The sequence below is a fragment of the Salvelinus fontinalis genome, chromosome 29 (assembly GCF_029448725.1).
Source record: "Salvelinus fontinalis isolate EN_2023a chromosome 29, ASM2944872v1, whole genome shotgun sequence".
NCBI classification, from domain to species: Eukaryota; Metazoa; Chordata; class Actinopteri; order Salmoniformes; family Salmonidae; genus Salvelinus; species Salvelinus fontinalis.
The window spans coordinates 15106155-15121382 of record NC_074693.1 but is presented as its reverse complement, the minus strand read 5'-3'; the positions used below and the strand labels follow the sequence as shown (position 1 = coordinate 15121382).

Below are 15228 nucleotides of genomic sequence, written 5' to 3'. Positions count from 1 at the left end.
ATGCAGATGATCGTGATGTCATCTGATGATCGTGATGTCATCTGATGATCGTGATGTCACATGCAGATGATCGTGATGTCATCTGATGATCGTGATGTCACATGCAGATGATCGTGATGTCATCTGATGATCGTGATGTCATCTGATGATCGTGATGTCACATGCAGATGATCGTGATGTCATCTGATGATCGTGATGTCACATGCAGATGATCGTGATGTCATCTGATGATCGTGATGTCACATGCAGATGATCGTGATGTCATCTGATGATCGTGATGTCACATGCAGATGGAAGATGACATCACGATGACCTTAAGTTATAAAATTAAACCTGTTTATTTGTTGCTGTTGATGAAAACATTATATAGATGAAATAAAGGAAATTTGTCAAACAGAAGGGCATTACTGTTTCGCCGACTACGTTTTATGGAAGCTGCATAACTGCATTTGACATACACAGTGCATACTCACTATCTTCCTTTTTTTGGTTCATACGTAAAACCTTTGGCACAAAGAGAAACTGCACTAAATCGTTCTCCCCCCTCCTAAAAGACACATTTACTTTTATTTATTTATTTATATTTTTAACAAAAACAGAAATCTCTTACTCTTTGTCAGAGATAAACAAACAAATGGGGAATTCCAAATAACTAAACTCAAATGCCACCTGTTATTTAAATATTGAATTTATATCATATCTATTGTTCTACATTAGAGGTATTGTCTAAATTGTTTTTAAGGACATTCTATAATAATGAGTGCCACTTGAGAATATTGTTATCTGGTGTCAGTCCCTCTGTAGGCCTATATCAGATATCTGTTTGTCATTCCCTCTGTAGGCCTATATCAGATATCTGTTTGTCATTCCCTCTGTAGGCCTATATCAGATATCTGTTTGTCATTCCCTCTGTAGGCCTATATCAGATATCTGTTTGACATTCCCTCTGTAGGCCTATATCAGATATCTGTTTGTCATTCTCTCTGTAGGCCTATATCAGATATCTATTTGACATTCCCTCTGTAGGCCTATATCAGATATATGTTTGTCATTCCCACTGTAGGCCTATATCAGATATCTGTTTGACATTCCCTCTGTAGGCCTATATCAGATATGTTTGACATTCCCTCTGTAGGCCTATATCAGATATGTTTGACATTCCCTCTGTAGGCCTATATCAGATATGTTTGACATTCCCTCTGTAGGCCTATATCAGATATGTTTGACATTCCCTCTGTAGGCCTATATCAGATATGTTTGACATTCCCTCTGTAGGCCTATATCAGTTATCTGTTTGACATTCCCTCTGTAGGCCTATATCAGATATCTATTTGACATTCCCTCTGTAGGCCTATATCAGATATCTGTTTGTCATTCCCTCTGTAGGCCTATATCAGATATCTATTTGACATTCCCACTTTAGGTCAATATGGGGCCTTAGGTGTTGTTGATGGTAATTCATTTAACTTTCAGGTATCAAGCATTCCCCATCCCTGTCTGTCTTGTGTGATTTATATTGACATAAGAGCATACTATCCATCTGTGTTCCTCTGTATGAGCGTGATCTATGTATATCAGATGTACACTGAACAGAAATATAATTAGGCTGTAATCTATGGATTTCACATGACTGGGAATGCAGATATGCGTCATAAAAAAAGAAAAGGTAAGCGTGTGGATCAGAAAACCAGTCAGTATCTGGTGACCACCGTTTGCCTCGTGCAGCGCGACGCGTCTCCTTTGCTTAGAATTGATCAGGCTGTTGTTTGTGGCCTGTAGACTGTTGTCCCACTCCTCTTCAATGGCTGTGTGAGGTCGCTGGATATTGGTAGGAACTAGAACACGCTGTCGTACACGTCGATCCAGAGCATCCCTAACATGCTCAATGTGGTGACATGTCTGGTGAGTATGCAGGCCACAGAAGAAGTGGGACATTTTCAGCTTCCAGAACTTGTGTACTGATCGTTGTGACATGTGGCCGTGCATTATCATGCTGAAACATGAGGTGATGGCGGCGGATGAATGGCACGACAACGGGCCTCAGGATCTCATCATGGTATCTCTGTGCATATAAAATTGCCATCGATAAAATGAAATTATGTACGTTGTCCCTAGCTTACGCCTTCCCATACCGTAACCCCACTGCCTCCATGGGGCACTCTGTGAGCAACAATGACATCAACGTTGACATCGCCCACACGACGCCATAAACACTGTCCTGCATCTGCCCGGTACAGTTGAACCCCGGGATTCATCCGCAAAAGAGCGCACTTCTCCAATGTGTCAGTGGCCATCAAAAGTGAGCATTTGCCCACTGAAGTTGGTTAAGCCGTCAAACTGCAGTCAGGTCATGACCCCGGTGACGACGACGAGCACAAAGATGAGCTTCCCTGAGACGGTTTCTGACAGTTTGTGCAAAAATTCTTCTGTTGTGCAAAACCCACAGTTTCATCAGCTGTCCGGGTGGCTGGTCTCAGACGATCCTGCAGGTGAAGAAGCAGGATGTTGATGTCCTGGGTTGCCGTGGTTACACGTGGTCTGTGATTGTGAGGCCGGTACGATGTATTGCCAAATTCTTATGGTAGAGAAATTAACATAAACATCTCTAAAAACAATGTTTTATGGTAGAGAAATTAACAAAATTCTCTGGCAACCGCTCTGGTGGATATTCATGCAGTCAGCATGCCAATTGCTCGCTACCACAAATCTTGAGACATCTGTGGCATTGTGTTATGACAAAACTGCACATTTTAGAGTGGCCTTTTATTGTCCCCAGCACAAGGTGCACCTGTGTAATGATAATTCAGTTTAATCAGCTTCTTGATATGCCACACCTGTCAGGTGGATGGATTATGTTGGCAAAGGAGAAATGCTCACTAACAGGGATGTCTTTTATTTCAGCTCAGGAAACATGGGACCATCACTTCACATGTTGTGTTCATATTTTTGTTCAGTGTATATACTATAAGTATATTGTGTGATTTTGTGTGTTTCACTGCTCTATGCGCAGTTAGAATGTAATTGAGTCACACCTCACACATTGCAAAGAGACAGGTCTGTGTTCACAGTGACTGTCTGAAGGAAGCAATCGCTTTGTATTATATTTGTCAGCTTTCTCTGTCCTTTCTGTATTTGATGAAAGACAAATGTATTGAACATTTAACTGCAGCTGAGTAACTGTTTCAGGATAACATAGAAATAAAAAAATATTCTGCAAAAAGGAATTGATATTCAATTCATGGTTGGGACTTGGGTGGGCCGTGGGTTAACCATGTTCAATGAGTAAGATTTATTCAATTCATGAATCAAAATTCAACGATTTTCCTTAATTGACTCGGGGTGAGATGAAATTGACCCTGACCTTGACTCTTCTACATGACACTCTTATGACATCTGCAATTTCACCACCGGCAGCTTCGCTAATGCATTTCTATAATGATGGATACCTGAACCAAAGTGTCATCTGAAAGCAAGGAGAGTCTCGACCAAGCGCAGACACATTTGAAAATCTAGTCCTTTAGTGAGAATGGTACCCTAACAATATCCTGTTACCGTCTAACCCTCCAGGGAGAATGGTACCCTAAACATGTTACTGTCTAACCCTCCAGGGAGAATGGTGCCCTAAACATGTTACTGTCTAACCCTCCAGGGAGAATGGTACCCTAAACATGTTACTGTCTAACCCTCCAGGGAGAATGGTACCCTAAACATATTACTGTCTAACCCTCCAGGGAGAATGGTACCCTAAACATGTTACTGTCTAACCCTCCAGGGAGAATGGTACCCTAAACATGTTACTGTCTAACCCTCCAGGGAGAATGGTACCCTAAACATGTCTAACCCTCCAGGGAGAATGGTACCCTAAACATGTTACTGTCTAACCCTCCAGGGAGAATGGTCCCTAAACATGTCTAACCCTCCAGGGAGAATGGTACCCTAAACATGTTACCGTCTAACCCTCCAGGGAGAATGGTACCCTAAACATGTTACTGTCTAACCCTCCAGGGAGAATGGTACCCTAAACATGTTACTGTCTAACCCTCCAGGGAGAATGGTACCCTAAACATGTCCTGTTACTGTATAACCCTCCAGAGAGAATGGTACCCTAAACATGTCTAACCCTCCAGGGAGAATGGTACCCTAAACATGTTACTGTCTAACCCTCCAGGGAGAATGGTTCCCTAAACATGTTACTGTATAACCCTCCAGGGAGAATGGTACCCTAAACATATTACTGTCTAACCCTCCAGGGAGAATGGTACCCTAAACATGTTACTGTCTAACCCTCCAGGGAGAATGGTTCCCTAAACATGTTACTGTCTAACCCTCCAGGGAGAATGGTACCCTAAACATGTTACTGTCTAACCCTCCAGGGAGAATGGTACCCTAAACATGTCTAACCCTCCAGGGAGAATGGTGCCCTAAACATGTCCTGTTACTGTCTAACCCTCCAGGGAGAATGGTACCCTAAACATGTTACTGTCTAACCCTCCAGGGAGAATGGTTCCCTAAACATGTTACTGTCTAACCCTCCAGGGAGAATGGTACCCTAAACATGTTACTGTCTAACCCTCCAGGGAGAATGGTGACCTAAACATGTCTAACCCTCCAGGGAGAATGGTACCCTAAACATGTTACTGTCTAACCCTCCAGGGAGAATGGTACCCTAAACATGTCTAACCCTCCAGGGAGAATGGTACCCTAAACATGTCCTGTTACTGTCTAACCCTCCAGGGAGAATGGTACCCTAAACATGTCTAACCCTCCAGGGAGAATGGTACCCTAAACATGTCTAACCCTCCAGGGAGAATGGTACCCTAAACATGTCCTGTTACTGTCTAACCCTCCAGGGAGAATGGTTCCCTAAACATGTTACTGTCTAACCCTCCAGGGAGAATGGTACCCTAAACATGTCTAACCCTCCAGGGAGAATGGTACCCTAAACATGTTACTGTCTAACCCTCCAGGGAGAATGGTACCCTAAACATGTCCTGTTACTGTCTAACCCTCCAGGGAGAATGGTACCCTAAACATGTTACTGTCTAACCCTCCAGGGAGAATGGTACCCTAAACATGTCCTGTTACTGTCTAACCCTCCAGGGAGAATGGTACCCTAAACATGTTACTGTCTAACCCTCCAGGGAGAATGGTGCCCTAAACATGTTACTGTCTAACCCTCCAGGGAGAATGGTACCCTAAACATGTCCTGTTACTGTCTAACCCTCCAGGGAGAATGGTACCCTAAACATATTACTGTCTAACCCTCCAGGGAGAATGGTACCCTAAACATGTTACTGTCTAACCCTCCAGGGAGAATGGTACCCTAAACATGTTACTGTCTAACCCTCCAGGGAGAATGGTGCCCTAAACATGTTACTGTCTAACCCTCCAGGGAGAATGGTACCCTAAACATGTCCTGTTACTGTCTAACCCTCCAGGGAGAATGGTACCCTAAACATATTACTGTCTAACCCTCCAGGGAGAATGGTACCCTAAACATGTTACTGTCTAACCCTCCAGGGAGAATGGTACCCTAAACATATTACTGTCTAACCCTCCAGGGAGAATGGTACCCTAAACATGTTACTGTCTAACCCTCCAGGGAGAATGGTACCCTAAACATGTTACTGTCTAACCCTCCAGGGAGAATGGTACCCTAAACATGTTACTGTCTAACCCTCCAGGGAGAATGGTACCCTAAACATGTTACTGTCTAACCCTCCAGGGAGAATGGTACCCTAAACATGTTACTGTCTAACCCTCCAGGGAGAATGGTACCCTAAACATGTTACTGTCTAACCCTCCAGGGAGAATGGTACCCTAAACATGTCCTGTTACTGTCTAACCCTCCAGGGAGAATGGTACCCTAAACATGTTACTGTCTAACCCTCCAGGGAGAATGGTACCCTAAACATGTTACTGTCTAACCCTCCAGGGAGAATGGTACCCTAAACATGTTACTGTCTAACCCTCCAGGGAGAATGGTACCCTAAACATGTTACTGTCTAACCCTCCAGAGAGAATGGTACCCTAAACATGTTACTGTCTAACCCTCCAGGGAGAATGGTACCCTAAACATGTTACTGTCTAACCCTCCAGGGAGAATGGTACCCTAAACATGTCCTGTTACTGTCTAACCCTCCAGGGAGAATGGTACCCTAAACATGTCCTGTTACTGTCTAACCCTCCAGGGAGAATGGTGCCCTAAACATGTCTAACCCTCCAGGGAGAATGGTGCCCTAAACATGTTACTGTCTAACCCTCCAGGGAGAATGGTGCCCTAAACATGTCTAACCCTCCAGGGAGAATGGTGCCCTAAACATGTCCTGTTACTGTCTAACCCTCCAGGGAGAATGGTACCCTAAACATGTCTAACCCTCCAGGGAGAATGGTACCCTAAACATGTTACTGTCTAACCCTCCAGGGAGAATGGTACCCTAAACATGTTACTGTCTAACCCTCCAGGGAGAATGGTACCCTAAACATGTTACTGTCTAACCCTCCAGGGAGAATGGTACCCTAAACATGTTACTGTCTAACCCTCCAGGGAGAATGGTACCCTAAACATGTTACTGTCTAACCCTCCAGGGAGAATGGTACCCTAAACATGTCTAACCCTCCAGGGAGAATGGTACCCTAAACATGTTACTGTCTAACCCTCCAGGGAGAATGGTACCCTAAACATGTTACTGTCTAACCCTCCAGGGAGAATGGTACCCTAAACATGTTACTGTCTAACCCTCCAGGGAGAATGGTACCCTAAACATGTTACTGTCTAACCCTCCAGGGAGAATGGTACCCTAAACATGTCTAACCCTCCAGGGAGAATGGTACCCTAAACATGTTACTGTCTAACCCTCCAGGGAGAATGGTACCCTAAACATGTTACTGTCTAACCCTCCAGGGAGAATGGTACCCTAAACATGTTACTGTCTAACCCTCCAGGGAGAATGGTACCCTAAACATGTTACTGTCTAACCCTCCAGGGAGAATGGTACCCTAAACATGTTACTGTCTAACCCTCCAGGGAGAATGGTACCCTAAACATGTTACTGTCTAACCCTCCAGGGAGAATGGTACCCTAAACATGTTACTGTCTAACCCTCCAGGGAGAATGGTACCCTAAACATGTTACTGTCTAACCCTCCAGGGAGAATGGTACCCTAAACATGTTACTGTCTAACCCTCCAGGGAGAATGGTTCCCTAAACATGTTACTGTCTAACCCTCCAGGGAGAATGGTACCCTAAACATGTTACTGTCTAACCCTCCAGGGAGAATGGTACCCTAAACATGTCCTGTTACTGTCTAACCCTCCAGGGAGAATGGTATCCTAAACATGTTACTGTCTAACCCTCCAGGGAGAATGGTACCCTAAACATGTTACTGTCTAACCCTCCAGGGAGAATGGTACCCTAAACATGTCCTGTTACTGTCTAACCCTCCAGGGAGAATGGTACCCTAAACATATTACTGTCTAACCCTCCAGGGAGAATGGTACCCTAAACATGTTACTGTCTAACCCTCCAGGGAGAATGGTACCCTAAACATGTTACTGTCTAACCCTCCAGGGAGAATGGTGCCCTAAACATGTCTAACCCTCCAGGGAGAATGGTGCCCTAAACATGTTACTGTCTAACCCTCCAGGGAGAATGGTACCCTAAACATGTTACTGTCTAACCCTCCAGGGAGAATGGTACCCTAAACATGTCTAACCCTCCAGGGAGAATGGTACCCTAAACATGTTACTGTCTAACCCTCCAGGGAGAATGGTGCCCTAAACATGTCTAACCCTCCAGGGAGAATGGTACCCTAAACATGTCTAACCCTCCAGGGAGAATGGTTCCCTAAACATGTTACTGTCTAACCCTCCAGGGAGAATGGTACCCTAAACATGTTACTGTCTAACCCTCCAGGGAGAATGGTACCCTAAACATGTCTAACCCTCCAGGGAGAATGGTTCCCTAAACATGTTACTGTCTAACCCTCCAGGGAGAATGGTACCCTAAACATGTCTAACCCTCCAGGGAGAATGGTACCCTAAACATGTCTAACCCTCCAGGGAGAATGGTACCCTAAACATGTTACTGTCTAACCCTCCAGGGAGAATGGTACCCTAAACATGTTACTGTCTAACCCTCCAGGGAGAATGGTACCCTAAACATGTTACTGTCTAACCCTCCAGGGAGAATGGTTCCCTAAACATGTTACTGTCTAACCCTCCAGGGAGAATGGTACCCTAAACATGTCCTGTTACTGTCTAACCCTCCAGGGAGAATGGTACCCTAAACATGTTACTGTCTAACCCTCCAGGGAGAATGGTGCCCTAAACATGTCTAACCCTCCAGGGAGAATGGTACCCTAAACATGTCTAACCCTCCAGGGAGAATGGTACCCTAAACATGTTACTGTCTAACCCTCCAGGGAGAATGGTACCCTAAACATGTTACTGTCTAACCCTCCAGGGAGAATGGTACCCTAAACATGTTACTGTCTAACCCTCCAGGGAGAATGGTGACCTAAACATATCCTGTTACTTTCACAAGCCGCTAGAGGACAAATGAAAATGTATTATCTGATGATCGTTATGCAATTTTAGCCGAATCTATGACAGTCAACTGCTATTCAGAATGAACATCCTTGAAACTATGGACATATGGTTAAATCAAAGACTTAGTGGATAAAACGTAGGAGAAAGCATTAAAGAAAAGAGAATATGGAAAATGTAACCTCTATGTTAGGCTGCCAGAATATGGATAGAGAGACTCCTATTATAGTGGTTACTAACCTGACGAGATAGGGGTACAAATACAAAGCTATTTGCTGCCAGACTGTATACAGTACCAGTCAAAAGTTTGGACGCACCTACTCATTCAAGGGTTTTTCTTTATTTGTACTATTTTCTAGATTGTAGAATAATAGTGATGACATCAAAACTAAGAAACAACACATATGTAATCATGTAGTAACCAAAAAAGTAATCCAAATATTTTTATATTCTTCAAAGTAGCCACCCTTTGCCTTAATGATAGCTTTGCACATTCTTGGCATTCTCTCAACCAGCTTCATGAGGTAGTCACCTGGAATGTATTTCAATTAACAGGTGTGCCTTGTTAAAAGTTAAATTTGTGGAATTTATTTTCTTCATAATGCATTTGAGCCAACCAGTTGTGTTGTGACAACGTAGGGGTGGTATACAGAAGATAGCCCTATTCGGTAAAAGACCAAGTCCATATTATGGCAAGAACAGCTCAAATAAGCAAAGAGAAATGACAGTCCATTATTACTTTAAAACATGAAGGTCAGTCAATCCGCAACATTTCAAGAACATGCTACAGAACATTAGTTCATTAGAGTTAATTGCACCTCAGAATGCAGCCCAAATAAATGTTTCACAGAGTTCACGTAGCAGACACATCCCAACATCAACTGTTCAGAGGAGACTGAGTGAATCAGGCCTTCATGGTTACATTGCTGCAAAGAAACCACTACTAAAGGACACCAATAAGAAGAAGAGACTTGCTTGGGCCAAGACACACGAGCAATGGACATTTAGACAGGTGGAAATCTGCCCTTTGCTCTGATGAGTCCAAATTTGATATTTTTGGTTCCAACTGCCGTATCTTGTGTGAGACGCAAACATGTGTGGTTCCCCCCGTGAAGCATGGAAGAGGAGGTGTGATGGTTTGGGGGTGCTTTGCTGGTGACACTATCTGTGATATATTTAAAATTCAAGACACACTTAACCTGCATGGCTACCACAGCATTCTGCAGCAATGCGCCATCCCATCTGGTTTGTGCTTAGCGGAACTATCCTTATTTTTTCAACAGGACAATTTTTATTTATTTTTTTTTTTATTTCACCTTTATTTAACCAGGTAGGCTAGTTGAGAACAAGTTCTCATTTGCAACTGCGACCTGGCCAAGATAAAGCATAGCAGTGTGAACAGACAACACAGAGTTACACATGGAGTAAACAATAAACAATATGACGCAAAACACACCTCCAGGCTGTGTAAGGGCTATTTGACCAAGAAGGAGAGTGATGGTGCTGCATCAGATGACCTAGTCTGCACAATCACCCGACCTCAACCCAATTGAGATGGTTTGGGATGAGTTGAACTGCAATGTGAAGGAAAAGCAGGCAGCAAGTCCTCAGCATATGTGGGAACTCCTTCAAGACTGTTGAAAAAGCATTCCTCACGAAGCTGGTTGATAGAATGCCAAGAGTATGCAAAGCTGTCATCAAGACAAAGGGTGGTTTTGATTTGATTTGATTAAAACTTTTTTGGTTACTACATGATTCCATATGTGTTATTTCATAGTTTTGAAGTCCACACTATTATTAGACAGTGTAGAAAATAGTCAAAATAAAGAAACACCCTTGAATGAGTAGGTGGGTCCAAACGTTTGACTGGTACCACCTTTTTCATTTTCCGACTAGTAGGAAATATATTATGTTTCAGTGAGACTAGACAACTATTACAGAGCTGTCAACCACAGCTATTACTTACTGTGGAGATGACGTAATTAGACTATTGGGAGATATTCTTAATTGGCTCCATAGCACTCATTACGATGCGTACAGGACATGTTATATTTTATGAAAGGAAGATAACGAAGTGAAGTATGGTGGAAAAGCAAAGGCTGTATCTTCTTGCATGAAACCTCTGTCTGGGCTGTTCAAGGCTTCTTCTAATGAGATAATGTAGAAAATGAGTAGGTTCTTATTACAGGGGAAAGATAATGTTGAAAATGAATAGGTTCTTAATACAGGGGACAGATACTGTAGAAAATGAATAGGTTCTTAATACAGGGGAAATATAATGTTGAAAATTAATGGGTTCTTAATACAGGGGACAGATAATGTAGAACATGAATATGTTCTTATTACAATGGAAAGATAATGTAGAAAATGAGTAGGTTCTTACTACAAGGGGAACGATAATGTAGAAAATGGGTAGGTTCTTACTGCAATGGGAAAGATAATGTAGAAAATGAATAGGTTCTTAATACATGGGAAAGTTAATGTAGAAAATGAATAGGTTCTTAATACATGGGAAAGTTAATGTAGAAAATGAATAGGTTCTTAATACAGGGGAAAGTTAATGTAGACAATGAATAGGTTCTTTTTACATGGGAAAGATAATGTAGAAAATGAGTAGGTTTGCAATAGAGTGGAGGGAAAGGTGGTGAAAGGCACTGCAACATGCCATACAAGAAACATTTGAGGAGGAACACAGTGTTAGAAATATAATGGGGGAAGAGCCTGTACTGTATATTTATATAAAGTGTTAGCACGACACAGAGTGAAACACTGTTTGTCCATTGAGGCTTAGGTATGTGTCTGAAGACCCCTGAACAAGACGGGATTCTTTGACCATATTCAGGCAAGCGATAATGTACCTTGGATCATCAGTTGGAGCTGAATGTCTTGCAGGATACACTAAGCAGTATTTCACCAGAGATTGGACATATACACGATTCCACCTTGGGTTCATAAATAACATTTAGCCAGATTCTGCTCGTTCAACACGATATACTGTGTGTTTTTTTTTGTTTTTTGCGTTTTGTTTATCGGTAAGTGAAATGGTGTTTGGGAAGGTTCCCACACTAAGCTGGTTCCAATATGCATAGTATTCATTCATCTTTTTGATCAGTGATCAGAAAAATCTCTACCAAACTGAAAGCTATTATATATATATATATTTTATATATATTTTTATATATATTTATATATATATTTTTTGCTGTTGTGAATCTACTTTGGTATAGGACTACCATTTTTATATACTGTACATGGATTAAATTGGACAAATATTTAGCTAGGCTTTTCTTCAAAGAAGTTTGTCATTTCACACACATTTCAATTTCTTTTGCACAATATCATTCTATAAGTACAGCCATTGTCAGATCCTCTTCTTTACAACATTGTGGAGACCGAGTAACAACATTGTGGAGACTGAGTAACAACATTGTGGAGACCGAGTAACAACATTGTGGAGACCGAGTAACACCATTGTGGAGACCGAGTAACAACATTGTGGAGACCGAGTAACATCATTGTGGAGACCGAGTAACAACATTGTGGAGACCGAGTAACAACATTGTGGAGACTGAGTAACAACATTGTGGAGACTGAGTAACAACATTGTGGAGACTGAGTAACAACATTGTGGAGACCGAGTAACATCATTGTGGAGACTGAGTAACAACACTGTGGAGACTGAGTAACAACATTGTGGAGATAGAGTAACATCATTGTGGAGACTGAGTAACAACATTGTGGAGACTGAGTAACAACATTGTGGAGACTGAGTAACAACATTGTGGAGACTGAGTAACAACATTGTGGAGACTGAGTAACAACATTGTGGAGACTGAGTAACAACATTGTGGAGACTGAGTAACAACATAGTGGAGACTGAGTAACAACATAGTGGAGACTGAGTAACAACATAGTGGAGACTGAGTAACAACATTGTGGAGACTGAGTAACAACATTGTGGAGACTGAGTAACAACATAGTGGAGACTGAGTAACAACATTGTGGAGACTGAGTAACAGTTTTGTCATCATCCCTTCATCCACATTTCATGTTCACACACATATACACACAAAATATCAAGATACATTCGATGAAGTGGTTGGTGTTACTCTGTCCCCTTACAGCCCCTTACAGTTGATGTTAAATATACATCAATATACATTAGACAAACTGGTTGGTGTTACTTTGGCCCCTTACAGCTGATGCTCATGTAAGAACGATCCTTCGGTGGCTGGGGTCTGCTGGCTTGACAAAGGCGACGAAAAGCTGGCCAGAGGGATGACCTTGACGGGGTCAGACACCTTACTCTTGCTACTGCATTGTCTTTCCAGAGTGTTGTAGAACTGCGGCCGGTTCATCCCTTTAGCCAGATCGTCTTTGGGCGCAGGCCTTCCCAGGGTATGGCACTGACGCCCGTCCGCCTTGGCTCCCCTGGCCCATGGGTAACTCTGCTGGTGCTGGAAGCCAAAGGAGGGCAGGGTAGGCAGGGTACCCGTGTTGGACGGAGACTGGAACTGGGTCACCAGGACGGGAGGCATCCAGCAGCTGTCGGAGTGGCCCAGGATCAGACATTCCTGGGTGCACGTCTCTGAAGCTTCCGCCAGAGCCTTGGTCAGGTTCACCTCCACCATGGCTGCAGCACAAAGACATTAAGCGAAAAGAGAAAAAAAATAAGACAAAGAGAAGAAGATAATGATAAGCTCAGTTAAACCATTTCAGCATGCCATTTACTGTTAGTAAAAGGATTGAGACAAGGATATTGTAGTGCTGGAACTTTTTTGTTTAGTTAGAGAGGGGTCAAGAAAAACAAAAAACAACTGCTAAGTTAGTAGAATAAAGTTGTATGTTTAACTGAAGGTGACCTGTAAATGTTAACCTGTTAGATGTTTAACTGAAGGTGACCTGTAAATGTTAACCTGTTAGATGTTTAAGGTGACCTGTAAATGTTTAACCTGTTAGATGTTTAACTGAAGGTGACCTGTAAATGTTAACCTGTTAGATGTTTAACTGAAGGTGACCTGTAAATGTTTAACCTGTTAGATGTGACTGAAGGTGACCTGTAAATGTTAACCTGTTAGATGTGACTGAAGGTGACCTGTAAATGTTAACCTGTTAGATGTGACTGAAGGTGACCTGTAAATGTTAACCTGTTAGATGTGACTGAAGGTGACCTGTAAATGTTTAACCTGTTAGATGTGACTGAAGGTGACCTGTAAATGTTAACCTGTTAGATGTGACTGAAGGTGACCTGTAAATGTTAACCTGTTAGATGTGACTGAAGGTGACCTGTAAATGTTAACCTGTTAGATGTGACTGAAGGTGACCTGTAAATGTTAACCTGTTAGATGTGACTGAAGGTGACCTGTAAATGTTTAACCTGTTAGATGTGACTGAAGGTGACCTGTAAATGTTAACCTGTTAGATGTGACTGAAGGTGACCTGTAAATGTTAACCTGTTAGATGTGACTGAAGGTGACCTGTAAATGTTAACCTGTTAGATGTGACTGAAGGTGACCTGTAAATGTTAACCTGTTAGATGTGACTGAAGGTGACCTGTAAATGTTTAACCTGTTAGATGTGACTGAAGGTGACCTGTAAATGTTAACCTGTTAGATGTTTAAGGTGACCTGTAAATGTTTAACCTGTTAGATGTTTAACTGAAGGTGACCTGTAAATGTTTACCTGTTAGATGTTTAAGGTGACCTGTAAATGTTAACCTGTTATATGTTTAAAATTAACTGAAGGTGACCTGTAAATGTTAACCTGTTAGATGTTTAAGGTGACCTGTAAATGTTAACCTGTTATATGTTTAAAATTAACTGAAGGTGACCTGTAAATGTTAACCTGTTAGATGTTTAAGGTGACCTGTAAATGTTAACCTGTTGGATGTTTAAGGTGACCTGTAAATGTTAACCTGTTAGATGTAACTGAAGGTGACCTGTAAATGTTTACCTGTTAGATGTTTAACTGAAGGTGACCTGTAAATGTTAACCTGTTAGATGTTTAACTGAAGGTGACCTGTAAATGTTTAACCTGTTAGATGTTTAACTGAAGGTGACCTGTAAATGTTTAACCTGTTAGATGTAACTGAAGGTGACCTGTAAATGTTAACCTGTTAGATGTGACTGAAGGTGACCTGTAAATGTTAACCTGTTAGATGTGACTGAAGGTGACCTGTAAATGTTAACCTGTTGTATGTTCAACTGAAGGTGACCTGTAAATGTTTAACCTGTTAGATGTTTAAGGTGACCTGTAAATGTTTAACCTGTTAGATGTGACTGAAGGTGACCTGTAAATGTTAACCTGTTAGATGTGACTGAAGGTGACCTGTAAATGTTAACATGTTAGATGTTTAACTGAAGGTGACCTGTAAATGTTAACCTGTTAGATGTTTAAGGTGACCTGTAAATGTTTAACCTGTTAGATGTTTAACTGAAGGTGACCTGTAAATGTTAACCTGTTAGATGTTTAAGGTGACCTGTAAATGTTTAACCTGTTAGATGTTTAACTGAAGGTGACCTGTAAATGTTAACCTGTTAGATGTTTAACTGAAGGTGACCTGTAAATGTTTAACCTGTTAGATGTAACTGAAGGTGACCTGTAAATGTTAACCTGTTAGATGTTTAAGGTGACCTGTAAATGTTAACCTGTTGGATGTTTAACTGAAGGTGACCTGTAAAT

The 15228-nt window shown here is 41.9% G+C and overlaps 1 protein-coding gene and 1 long non-coding RNA gene across 18 annotated transcripts in view; both read right to left on the bottom strand.

The window, feature by feature from the left end:
* Positions 1 to 3902: 3902 nt before the first annotated feature.
* Positions 3903 to 9830, bottom strand: LOC129827463 (uncharacterized). Of its 17 annotated transcripts, none has more exons than XR_008755132.1 (4): positions 7590 to 9830; positions 4591 to 7554; positions 4229 to 4467; positions 3903 to 4070 (listed from the first exon to the last, which is right to left on the bottom strand). It is a non-coding gene; the product is annotated as an uncharacterized LOC129827463 (long non-coding RNA). The 17 variants fall into 17 exon arrangements; XR_008755135.1 differs by having other exon boundaries at positions 4229 to 4479; positions 4673 to 7554; XR_008755133.1 differs by having other exon boundaries at positions 4229 to 4438; positions 4673 to 7554.
* Positions 9831 to 9993: 163 nt separating this feature from the next.
* The window catches only part of LOC129827462 (protocadherin-11 X-linked-like), a 355317-nt gene continuing 350082 nt past the window's right edge, over positions 9994 to 15228 (bottom strand). Inside the window, exon 6 of the mRNA XM_055888346.1 lies at positions 9994 to 13180. Coding sequence (XP_055744321.1) covers positions 12741 to 13180 — 440 coding nt within the window. The 3' untranslated portion in view covers positions 9994 to 12740. The remainder of the gene's footprint in view (positions 13181 to 15228) is intronic.